This window comes from Anser anser, assembly GCF_964211835.1.
Source record: "Anser anser genome assembly, chromosome: 11".
NCBI lineage: Eukaryota > Metazoa > Chordata > Aves > Anseriformes > Anatidae > Anser > Anser anser.
In genome coordinates this window covers 6,279,456-6,292,499 of record NC_139732.1, presented here as the reverse complement: position 1 = coordinate 6,292,499, position 13,044 = coordinate 6,279,456, and the positions used below count along the sequence as shown (strand labels likewise).

The 13,044-nt window shown below is 37.0% G+C and overlaps 1 protein-coding gene across 1 annotated transcript in view; it reads right to left on the bottom strand.

Annotated features, from left to right (window-relative positions):
• TENT4B (terminal nucleotidyltransferase 4B) overlaps window positions 1-13,044 on the bottom strand; it is a 41,853-nt gene that overhangs the window by 3,330 nt on the left and 25,479 nt on the right. Inside the window, exons 3-11 of the mRNA XM_083794835.1 lie at window positions 12,895-12,941; window positions 10,234-10,354; window positions 9,100-9,207; window positions 6,380-6,508; window positions 4,840-5,053; window positions 3,834-3,960; window positions 3,627-3,730; window positions 1,592-1,779; window positions 847-1,011 (exon numbers count right to left, since the gene is read on the bottom strand). Coding sequence (XP_083650961.1) covers window positions 847-1,011; window positions 1,592-1,779; window positions 3,627-3,730; window positions 3,834-3,960; window positions 4,840-5,053; window positions 6,380-6,508; window positions 9,100-9,207; window positions 10,234-10,354; window positions 12,895-12,941 — 1,203 coding nt within the window. The remainder of the gene's footprint in view (window positions 1-846; window positions 1,012-1,591; window positions 1,780-3,626; window positions 3,731-3,833; window positions 3,961-4,839; window positions 5,054-6,379; window positions 6,509-9,099; window positions 9,208-10,233; window positions 10,355-12,894; window positions 12,942-13,044) is intronic.

Below are 13,044 nucleotides of genomic sequence, written 5' to 3'. Positions count from 1 at the left end.
GTTATGTCAGATTGTGCATATTCACATTCCAGCAACAGAATTTAGTGGTATATATCCAAGGCCTGTTTTGTTTTTTAAACTTCCTTGTTACTAGCTAGAGATAACCAGCAAACAGGAACCAGCAAGTCTTCAGAATTACTTTTCAGGAATATTACTCCAGAAGATTCCAGACTAGGACTTTTTTAATGAATGAAAAATAAATTCTGAAGAAGTGTAAAAATGTAAACTGCATCCATCCAGAGGTATATTGTGCATAGAGGCATATAGCATTTCCAGATTACTGAGTCGTCACACAAGTATTCTCAACATGAGAAACCCTCTAGTATATAAACTTTGGTAGGTCTCATCATAAAGACATTTGAATTTAAGGGGAAATTAGAGGGAATTTCATGTCAGCGAGTATCTCCATCTTCCTTATTAAAAGATATTTCAACAAGGATCAACAGCCAGTCATAGTTTAAACGTACATTTTTGCTGTTTGTTAAAGTGCATGCAAATCTCATTAGATCTCAAATTCAGCAGTTAAGACTAGACCAACATGATTTTTGCATAAAGGAAACTTGTACAACACAAGTGTGTACTTCTGGCAAATCTAGATTTCCCCAAACAAAGTCACTCCAGTTTAGTCTGTTTAAGGCTAGGAAAAGCACCATTATAAGTTCACCTCTCTAATCTAAACAGAGAACCAGGTAACTTTTAGATACACTCAGTGCTCAGTTTTCTAGTAGGGCAAAGGGGAAGAGAAAAGCACGCTGTTTTCTTTCCAGAACAAACTATCTTTCCATGGAGGGCATGTGTAATATTCCAATAATCTACACAGTTGTTGCTTTTAAACATTTCACAAACCTGAGATTTGTTCGTGTTGCTGGATGTATTGGCTGTTTGGCTATTTTGTGTTTTCCCACTTGACTGGGAGGATTCCAGTGACACTTCTTGTGACCCCACTCTGTTTGTCGTAGACTGACGACAACTCAATTGTTTAGAGGTTTTGCAAGGTGTTCCATCAGAATCCTTCAGGAAAATTTAAAGTATTAGTGAGTTTTTCTTAAGAATACGTGAGTCTTTCTATAAAGTGAGTGAGTTTTCCCTTAAAATTAAAGCTAGCAATGGGCAAAACTTGAAAGGCGTTTATTAAATATTAAAACTTGCAATCCAGAATTCTTACTGAGTCAACAAACTGTTTTAAAAATGTATTGGTAAATGATTCTGATTTGGGGCTTTATCTTTTATTTTATTTATTTATTTATTAAACAGAATTCCCATTCAAGCATTTTTATTTTTTTTTTAAATAAGGCATTTTGTATTACTTTTGAAGCATATGGTTTAGGACTAACAGTCTTTTTTGAAATACAGTTTTCCCACAGAAACAAGGGCTATGAAGCTTTACATCTACTGTATTCACTTTCCTACATGTTTTGTGTTAAAAAACACACTACAATTTACATGTGTAGAAATTGCATAAGAAGTAACATCTTATGCAAGTTAGGATTCTGGATGAAATAATTAACTAGGATTCTGAGCTTTTTGCAGCAATATAAGTAAAGAAAAATAAATTGGAAAAAGCAAAATGCAGACAATCTCCAGTACTTACTACATCACTAGAACTGGACAGTGTAGATGATGACGATGATAAGGGACCTGATGAAGAATTTGAAGAATGTTTACTAAGTGTTTCTGAAGTTTTATTTCTAGGTTTTCCCAGTGCTTCATTTTCTTCAGCAAGATTATTGTTGCATTTGTCCAGCTGCTGATTATCTACTATCAAGGTTACTCCATTACCTATTAAAAATGAAGCAGAAGCATCACCACACATTAACTGACAAAGTTTATGTTGCTCTATTTTTTTCCCTCCCAATATACACACCCATTTAGGTACTATGTATCTATTATACCCCGCAGGACATGTACAGACACCTGTGCACATGCATACATCCATTACCTACAAGCACATTGTACATGTGTTTTTATGTAGTGGGTGCAGCAAGCAAATACTCTGCAGAGGCCTCGGTGGTTTCCTGACAAGACCCATGATTCTACATTATGAAAACCATCAAGCATTACACACAGTTCAAGATGGAAGTTAGAAATAAGGCATGGAAGAAAGTAGTAATGGAGCTCAGATGTGCTGTTTAAGTAAGATTGTTTTATGACATGCTTAAAACAGCTCTCAAAGATACAGGTTTAAATACACTTCCTATGAGCCCAAAATTCTGCAACTCCCAGTTGTCTTCTACTGGAGTTGCCAGGGTCATAAGAACTCTAAATAATTCTCATCGTATGTTTGTATGATACCCTAAACTGAAAACATAAAGGTACAGAACACTTCTATCTCACTATCTTCTATCTTAACAAATAGAAAGAATCAGAACTTAAATCTAAACTAAACCTGCAAGATGAGCACTGTAATGCCATCATTACCCTCCTACCTTAGGTTTTTTTATTTTTAAACTGACTGTTTTGTCTCACATAAGGCACCTTGGAGTCACTTCTGCTTCTTTCCTAGTAACTAGTACTTGCAGAAAAAGCTTTTTTTTTTTGTCAACTTGTATTGAATTGACTTTCTGACAGATTTATGTAATATATGTTTATCACACCGCTAGCTTTATTTATATACAATTTAACGTATATGTCACAATAGATAGCTAAGTATTGCTACAGAGCTTGCAGGAATGAATGGTGGTTAACTGCCGTTGCCAAATGGTACAGCAGTGCCATAGAAGTCTACAGACTGATAAAACAAAAATGGCCAGAAACATATTGTATTTACAGGGACAGCGGGGGGAAATCACTAACAAAAGCTTTAAAAGCAAACAAAAACCCAACCTAGCCTGAAGATGGGGTACATCTGTCATCTTCTCTGATCAGTATCTAGCAGGAGAAGACTTCTAATACCTAACATTCTAAAACAAACTGTAGAGTGTTAAAATTAATTTTAATTTGAAAATTTCCAGCCAGCAGATACACCTACACCAAAACAGGGTAGCAACTTGTGGGTGGGGTCAGAAGACAGGCAATGAAAATAAAGATGATTTTAAAGGATGTTTCCAGCAAGTTCTCTGGATAGATTTTGTGTATTTCCATTTGTAAGTAATAAAAATTGTGACTGGTATTTTAGTATTTCTCTTCTTTTAAGACTTATTCCACTTCTATGGTCAGTCCTGGCTTAAATACTGCTTCTGTAGACAGACAGACTTCAAATACTTTAAAAAGAAATAAAATACCAACACAAGGCAAGGATTTAGGTTTAAACTAGCATCCCTAGCGATCCTTTTTAAAATCTTGTCCACATTTTAAGGGCAAAGGAAATGCAACAGTAACAACACATGTAATTTAAATTTGAAGTTTTTCAAAAGCTTCCTTTGCAAGCCAGCATGCGTTACAGACTGTACAGACTCTATGCTGAACAAATTCATCAACAGCAGAACAAAGATGTTGTGGGAAAGCCTTTTTATTCTTGTACAAAACTAAATTTTATGGGTGAAAACAAAAGAAAGTTCATCACCTCTTCGCTAATGAAGTAAATTCATATTAAGGTGCATACACGTGGAGCAAAAGCAGCAAAAAATTTACATAATCAAAATATGCAGGAAGTTTCCCACCACCAGCCAAGCTTTGACAAATCTTACCATTACATGAAGACTCGGTCCTACTTTGCATTCCCCACTGTTTTGATATCCAGTCTCTGTACGTGGCCACTTCTTGTGTTACTCTAATTATTCTACCTAATATACTGTAAACCAGGAAAAGAAAAAAAGAGAAATACCCCACACAATTAATTTTAGGTACCCAAAATACAAGCAATTAATGTCTGAGATTTAGACTCAAAAATTTACCTTTCAGTTTCGTTGTTGGGATAATATTTAGCTATTGGGGAAACTGCATGGCTCAAAACAACATAGGCATAATCAAAGGCCTGTTTCACTTGCATGGCACCATATGAACTCCTCCCAACATCATTACCTTAAAATAAAAATATAAATAATCATGGTTTCAGTTTCATACATTTATCTCCTTTCAGATGTGGGACAATTACATTGTTTTAAAAATTGTCCTTAAGTCCCATCTCACTACAGTAACTTCTTTTAGAATACAAGAGTATTAGTGAAGCCTAAATATATGAGTTTAGAAAACCTATAGATATTTACATATATGGAAGTCCAAAAAGGAAATTCTGTGTGTAAAAATTCAATATGTGAAGAAAAATATTAACCATATACTGCATATATTACAAATACTATCCCGGGTGACATTTTTTAGGTTGGAAGTATGTTAACTCTTTCCTAAGAGCAGCACTTGATTCACCATTCCAGGATCTGCCTATTCATGTCAACAATCAACCTTAACATAAGAGTAAGGCTACAGAAGGAAATTACTATGTGTTTACATGACTTTATAGAATCAAAGAGGAGGGTGGACATAAGCACATACATACAGTAAAAGGTGCAACTGTGGTACTGGCAGGCACAAGGCTGGAAGGGAGCAGACGTATATACCCGTATATCTAGCCCATACTCAGGCTTGTGCTGCTGCAGCCTTGTTGTCATCACCACTCTAGAGGACAGCAAAGTTGTTTGGCATGCCTTCTTATACCCCACCTCCTGACTGTAATATAGGCATGCTCTTGGGTAACACAGTAATTTTTGCTAGCAATATCTTAAAAGAAAATTACCATGGTATTTGGAATCTATCTTGTGTTCACAGACATACACGAGATGTTTGTTTGATTTTTCGTGGTCACTGCACTATTCTTTGGTTTAACTCCTTTGAATTAAGCATTCCCTTAACCTTTTTCTTAGTTGATACAGCAAAACTTATTGACTTTTTGGTTTACGAGGATACCTGGCTGTAACGGATCTTCAATATACAGCATTGATGGTCTATAGCCATCCAGCATACTTTTTTGCACTTCATCCTTGGCAACGTAAGAGCCACCATCCTTTATCCGGATTCCAGTCTTCAGATAATTGAAGTGACGTCCATATAATTCAAAGAACTCTATTAAAAGAACACCATAGTTGGCATTGGGCATGCAGGCATCTTCTCTGGGATGCAGCTATTAAGAAGAGAGGAAAAAAATAATTTCCTTAAGATTTCAAGTGCCTGTAAGTTCTCTTTTGTTTACCTTTATATCCTTTTCTATTTCAAAGCAACCATGCCTAATATTAAATAATACATAATAAAGCAAACATATCTAAATTTAGTAACTATTCTTAATAAAGCAGTTCTGCATCTTTAAAACAAGATGCAGTCAAAACTTTTATAAACTCATTACCTCTTAACAATAAGGCTGGCAAGTATCACTGCTTTTATATTTGATTTTTTAAAATGTTTTTAATATTTATATATTTTGTATTCGAACTTTCAGTTCAATAAGTGAACTTCCAGTGCCAACGGCATAGTTTGTGTAAAAAAGCACAGAAGAGTATTCCAGAATCAGTCTGAGCTTCAAAAACCTGTGGTTGGAATACAAATACAAGACTTTAACATACAAAGCTATTTAAATGATTCCCTTTACTGTTAATTATGCAGTCTGAGAGATTATGAACTAGTTTTCTAACTGATACAGAACCTGACTGGATATCAGATTGTTTTTCGTGAATGGAGATGCCACTAGTCACAATTAGACAAAATTAAGACTGGGAGAGATTCAGGTTTCTTTCACAAAGATATGCCCGTTGCCTTCATTTCTTTTGCTGCTCAGCAGTCAGTTGACAATAGCACTGAGCAAACACTGATCTCCAGTTCAAGGCTCAGCTTTAGAAGTAACTACAATCTGGAAAAGTACAAATGTACACATACACACACAGTTATAAGATAAAGTTTAGTACAAGAATAAAAATGAGGTTGGTGAAGTCAGAATTTGACTACCTGTTGTTTCTGCAGTATTTTTCTCCCCCAGACACAACAGTGTATTTTTAGCTTACGTATTTTGTTCTCATATATTTAATAGAAAGATGTAAAATGTTTTTATTTCGTACCAGCTTAAAAACCTAAAACAAGCAAACAAAATTATGTTGCACTCATTAAAGCGCATACAGGATACGTGACTTGGAAAACAAGTGTTATAAAGGACAGCTGCATCTAACACTAACCTATGCAGCTTGTTCCAGAGAAATTACACAGTAGTCAAGTTATTTTACCATGAATGACAAACATGCCTGGTATTGATACACTAATAGGTGTTCCAAACACCTCTTCTAATACTGGTAGTACCAGTATGGAAGGAAGAGTAGAAGGCGAGTGGGATGCCTCTACTTTTAAGTGAAAAGGGTGTGCAAAACCACAAACAGGAGAGGTTAAGTTATTAAGCTTAAAAACTAAATTCCTTAACATAGAGTCCTTTTGCACCAAGAGCAATAGATTTATTCATTCAGCTTACCTGAAGGAAACTGACAGCCATTAAAAAAAGACTGTAAGAACCAATTCCACCCGTGAATACTTCATTAAGATCCCTCTGCAACAGGAACTGTTTCAATACTAAAACTAGGTAGGGTAATACAGGGTATTTCTGAAAAAGAAGAACAAAGGTGTTAGGACTGCATATATACAATTAATACTAAAAGCATATCGAAGCTAGCTGTTTTAAGTCTCAAAACTAGATAGAATTCTGACTTCTTGTTTTTAATAACAGGAGAAGCTGAGTGCTCTGCCTGTGATCAAGACAGTTATTTTACCTCTTCAACTCTGGTTAGAGTTATTAACAATGGAAAAATACTATTACCTCACAAAATCAGTGCGACTTCATTTGAATATGTAAACACACTTGCTTTTATAATACAAATGAGAAGGAAAACAAAAGAATAACTGTGGAGATAATGAAGACTTTAACAGAAACTGCCTGCTACACCCAAGGTGATATCCCAAAATGAACTGAGACTTCTGTCCTGTGAGTACTTGAGATGCCTGGAGTTCGTAACAGCCCTTCAAAAGGTTTGTCTGCATAGATTCCCTGAGGGGGTGAGTATGCTGCATGTGGGGAGAACCTGGACCTTTTGGACAGCAATGGAGGCTGGGGCTACACCTGCATTCTGTACACCCTCCTCACAGGGGACGGGTAAAAGGGGCTCAACACCATCTTTCCTCTTATTATCACAGAGCTGAGAAGTCCCACAGTGTCAGAGAAGAGATGTGGATCAGGGTGTCCATGCTACCTGCTGCGAGCAAACTCTCCCCCGCCACACCAGGCACAGCTGCCTGTGTCCAAGGCCAGCTGTGTGGCCTTGACTTGGGCTGCCAGGAATACAGCTGCAGGAGAAAACACCTTGCGAGAAGCCCTGCTGGGGTCCCCTGCTTTCTTTGCTCAAAATCTGCTTTTAATCCCAGTGGTTCCCCTTGGTGCCTGCAAGAGCCACTGCTGTGCCCTACCCAGCCCCTTGCTGATGGTACCCCTACCTGCTGGCTTGGTTTCCTGAGCCTCCACCTCTTCGCTCCGGGCTTGGCTGGACTGTGAGCTGCCCCTGAGTGCCGTCACCAGACCTACTCTGCTCTTCAGGCAACAGCGGGCTGCACCCTTGGCTGGCAGGGATCCTGCCCAGGGGGGCACCCCGTCCCTCCCCAGGTGCGCAGCCCACTCTCACTGTGCCCTGATGCAAAGCCAAAGCAGCCTCTCCAGAGGGTTACAAATAACCTAGGCAACAGGAGCACACCAGCACTTCTCTCTTTTCTTTTTTTTTAAGCACCAGAAAAACAAATGCCTTTAGTCTCAAAAGAAGACTACCTCCTACTTTGAAGCTAAGAAGTATGTAGGTACAGAAAATCACAGAATCATCTAGGTTGGAAGAGACCTCCAAGATCACCCAGTCCAACCTCTGACCTAACACTAACAAGTCCTCCACTAAACCATATCACTAAGCTCTACAACTAAACGTCTCTTAAAGACCTCCAAGGATGTTGACTCAACCACCTCCCTGGGCAGCCCATTCCAATGCCTAACAACCCTTTCAGTAAAGAAGTTCTTCCTAACATCCAACCTAAACCTCCCCTGGCGCAACTTTAGCCCATTCCCCCTCGTCCTGTCACCAGGCACGTGGGAGAATAGACCAACCCCCACCTCTCTACAGCCTCCTTTAAGGTACCTGTAGAGGCAACTGGGCAAGTATGCAGGGCTTGATGGACTTAACTAAAAATAAACTTGCAGAGAATAACAGAAATGCAACCACCCTCTGTATTGTGGCAGAAAAAACAAATACAGATTACCTGTCAATCACAAGGCAATGTGACAACACACAAGATGTAAAAACTGAAAGTAATTATCAAATTCCAGGTAGGTATCTTGTGACAATGACATTATCAAGGCAGATGCACGTGATTTATAATCCTGATGATTTAAAGTACTTGCTTTACTCAGATTTATTGAGTTTTCTGAAGAACTTTTATTTGCCTAACTGTTGAAATACTTTCCTGCTGTCTGTTAATTTGTTTAAAAAATAAACCAAACACAAAATAAAGCACTCAGTAGTAGAAAAGCGATACCAAATCACTAAAATGATGCACTAAATGCACTTCATATCTCTACACAAAGCATGAAAATCCACGTAAAATTTTCTACTGTAAGACATTTACCATGAGTGTGCAATGCACTGAGTAGAGGAAGAAAAGTAAATGAGTATAAGGATACTTTAATACATCCTATATATTAAACAAAAATATTGGTAATGGTACCTACGAGATAGCTGTTAGTGAACTCCTGAACAGTAACTTGTTAAACCTAACTTATTCTACTTAATTGCCGTTTGTACGCTGGAACAATAGATAATCAGTCTAGAACAAGATTATTCCTCCTTGCTGCAGGAATGCAGAGTGATACTGATTTATGTTCAAGGAGCCACAGCTAGAAGAGAACATTCAAAGTCAGTATTAGTGTGTTTACCTTAGTAACTGTATCATTTTGACTTCTCCATGTATACTTTCTTTGTACATTTTGCTACCTACATGCCTTTTAGGGCAATATAGAGGAAACCTAGGAACTTCATAAAATAGTAACAGCAAAAAATAACAGAGCGAAAGTGTATCTGTAGTAAGGATGCAGTCAAAGTAAAACAGAATCAAATTAACTCATCATATATTCAGCTCTATAGCTCTATCATAGTGTTGCCTAACCTTGATAAAATCTTTGATGAGCTGGGCTGCTTTAACCCCATTCTGTACATTAAAGCTGATATCAACTTTTACTTCAGTGAAGGAATCTGTCAGTTTAATAATAGGTACCTGCAAAAGAAAGACAGATTAAGTCAACACAGACTCCCAAGACACATTTGGTTTCATTAATGATTTCAGTAAAACTGAAATATTTTATGAATTTGCAGAGGAAGTAGATAAAGAGAACAGGAGAACTTCCATCTAGTTATAAACTCACTCTCCTTGCCAATCTGTTCAAATAGATGTTGATTTTATTTTTAAACTCATATATGCTATTTCCAATTTGCTCTTCTGTTTTAACTGAACTTAACACTTCAGCTTCAAGTTATTTATTTTGCATTGTTTTTAGTCAGTTTCTGGTGCAGAAGCATAGTTCTATTGGGAAAAACAAACACCAGAGGGAGACAAATGCTTAAGAAATAAAGACAAATTGTAACAGACATACTTTTAAGAAAAAACACAGATTCCTCATCAAAATTATCTTTAAATAAGAAGCACAAGGTACTGAGAGCACTCTAATACATCTCCATCTGTTTGGCTTCCAAATTATCTCTTTTACTAATAACAGCCATCAATTAAGACACTTGTTTAAACCCTAACACTCTTAACACAGTTTTATAATAAGCAAAAGGTAGGATGTTATAATGGAGTTAATCCTATCCTGCACAAGAAACACCTCTAAATGTTCATATATGCCTGTACTTATTACTTATATATGAAAATGTGTTGTGTTTGCTTGCTTGCAACAAATACATAGCATTTACTTATGTACTAACTCAGTCCAGAAATTCCAAATCTGATCATCTGATCACATTAATTCACCCCCATGACTAGCATAACTACACTTGAAAGCAAGCATGTGCTGTGTGAAAAATCCAAAAATATTCCCCAGCAGAAGAAATGCTTCTGTTGGGACAGTATCAATTACTTTGTCAGCAAAAAAACCTGCACTAAATAAAAAAGTTCTGTTTTGAATCTATATATATGTATATATATATATTCTGCTCTTATCATAATTCATCCTTTTAAGAAAGATCTTTCTTTGACTGGAAATTTAGCTTAGAACAAGGAAACACCCTCCTTCCCCAAACTTACAGTTGCTTTATCTAAAACCTTTACTGAGTTTTCATCTGCTACATTGTGCTTTCTAAGAGCTTCTTCCAGCGTCCAAAGAGGTAATGTCTCCCATTTTCCAAACACAACTAAATCAATATCACTGAAACAGAAAGAAAACAAGAGATATATTCAAATTAAATGACCACTACACCAAAAAGACAGACTATCTGCACATCACTAGAAGAAAATTTATGGACTGATAGCTTAACCAAGAAATTTATTCTTGTTTTGTCTTAGGAGAGGGGTGGGGATAAGCCCTTAAACTTGGGGAGATACAGAACATTTCAGATTACCAAGGACAGATATACATACCAATCAATTGGCTTGCCTGGCAGAAACCCAACACCTACTCACCCCCCCCCCCCCCCAAAAAAAAACCAAAAGCATTCTGGGGGTAATTTCCTGCTTCTTCATAACTTGAAGGGGGTTTTCTGGGTGATCAGAGCATCAGAGTGGGCAGGTGGTAAGCAGCTGATGGGGAGCAGGGAAGGAGTGAGAAAAACACGGTAACTTTGACTTCAGGAAGCAACAAGCTGTTAAATAACATCAAATCTTCTAATTAACCTCACTCATTAACTCAGCTCCTTGAAGAAGTGCCTCTGTCCCTCTGTGCTTCCCCCCACACACACTGACGTTCATATAGAGGGAACTGAAAACTTAATTCCTCTTTGCTCCTCAACTTCTTTCCTCAATCTCCCCTGCTTGGCTGGGAGCATAATGAAGGTGAGTGTACAGCCCTATAGTTATACCAGCCAGCCACTTCAGTAATAGGGAAATATTACTGACATAACAGAAAACACCAACAAATATAGGAATGCTTTTTTTTTCCTCCTGCATAGTTTTTACAGGTCTGCTCATTCACAAATAATGATGCTTTAACAATCTCAAAGTGTTCAAAGAAACCACATCTGCCTTAGACAAAACATCTCCTGCCAACAACTCATGTCAGCAACAGGCAAGTTCAGCACCAGTTCAGCTGCATACCATTTAGCTGACAAGGACAGGCAGCGTTCGGTGAGTTTCAGAAAACTATGTTTAAAACCTGCTTGGAGAGCAGGAAATGGTGCTGAACACTTCTCTTCTAATTTACCTAAACTAAATGAGCGTTAAACCAACTCCTGTTGCTGACGGTTAGCAGTGGGAGACGTTTTTCTGACGCACACCAAGACAGAAAAGGCTGCTCTCTCATCACCTCAAGTATACGTGTTACCTGCAAGATAACACAGAGATCCAGCAGCTGAACAAGCATGTATGCAAATCTTCAGTATCAGCTTAAGTAAAAGAATATCAGACAAACTCTAACAGAGTAACAGAATTAAAAACACACTGTAGGTCTTTCTGAATCTAAGAACCTGAAATCTAGATTAACTATTGACTCACTGATGAGTGGGAAAAAACTGTGGCAAAGGGGAGCTCTGTTGGAAGGCAACACTGAATTAATTACCAACACGTGGATGTTGGTTATTTTGAAATTCTGAGAAAGTACTGCCACAGGAACTTTTTTCTGTAGGCCCGTACTGTTTTCAGAATATCCGCATTTGTTCTCCACCAAAAACTCAGCTGAAACTGATACTGAGGAAAAGTAGTACATGAAATCAAACAGAAAAGAGTAAACTTTTTTTGTTATTGCATCAGCTTCAAAAAAGTAAATACAGTAAAGAACTATAGCTATCACTCATGTGGACAGAAATCTCTCTCTTGAACTACCAGCACGAGTTCAATCAAGCCCTTCTATAGTCTATGAAAAAAGGTCAAGCACAAAGCTAAATGTGAAAACAATGTATATTTGTAGACCTTACTTCTATTCTTCCAAACAAAAAATGAGTAGTTCAGCTTTCCTGCAACTCCTTAGACTAAAACAATTCACACAGTATCTCTCTTGATCTGACAGATACTTTCTTTTCATTAGGAGACGAAACCACTCAGGTATCACTTGCAGTCAGTAGTAGATATTAATTCCTCACGTTCCTAAAGAATATTTTGGAATATTTACAGAACTGACTTCAAGTGTTAACCTCAGACTTACACTATGTAAATATGTTAATCCCCTGTAGCCATTTAAGCCTTTTGTTCTATTTCTATTTTGTCAAAAATATTTATATTTTCTATACAGAGGACACAAATGGGCAATCAGGTTTTTTTCTTTTTTAGTGAAAACTAGGACTAGATTTTGAAAAGGTAGAGCTTGACTATTGTATAGATTTCACAAAATACGACAAATGAAAACAGTACTATGTGCAATCTTTTGTCTTCAATGCTAACTTTAACAAGGTAACATTACATATTTTGATTTAACTGTGGAGATGATGAAATCCAGCTTTCCTTTTTAAGACTAACCTCTTATTATTATTATTATCAGTCACTAAACGAAGCCAAATCACAAAATAAGCCTTTTTCTTTTTTGACAATTCTTATCTTTTTCTGATTCTTGTAAAATCTATATAGACACATATTACTGTTAGTAGTTCTGATTATTGTGTTTCTGTCCATTTTGCAGAGTATTAATAGCTTAACGCTGTCTTAATTCAGCAAGTATATACACAAGTAACAGGTATCAGGAGATCAGGTAAATCACTACAAGGGTACAGATTCCAAAGGGTATCTTTTTACTTGTATGGAATTTACACTAAAATTACTAACCTCGTAGGTAAATATAAACCAGTTTTAAAACTTCCAAATATCTGCACCTGAAACACAAGAACAGTATATATGAAAACAAATTTTCAGACTTCAGAAGACAAACAAATTCTATTAAGTTGCTTGTAAGGGATGGCTATTGCAACCCTCCAA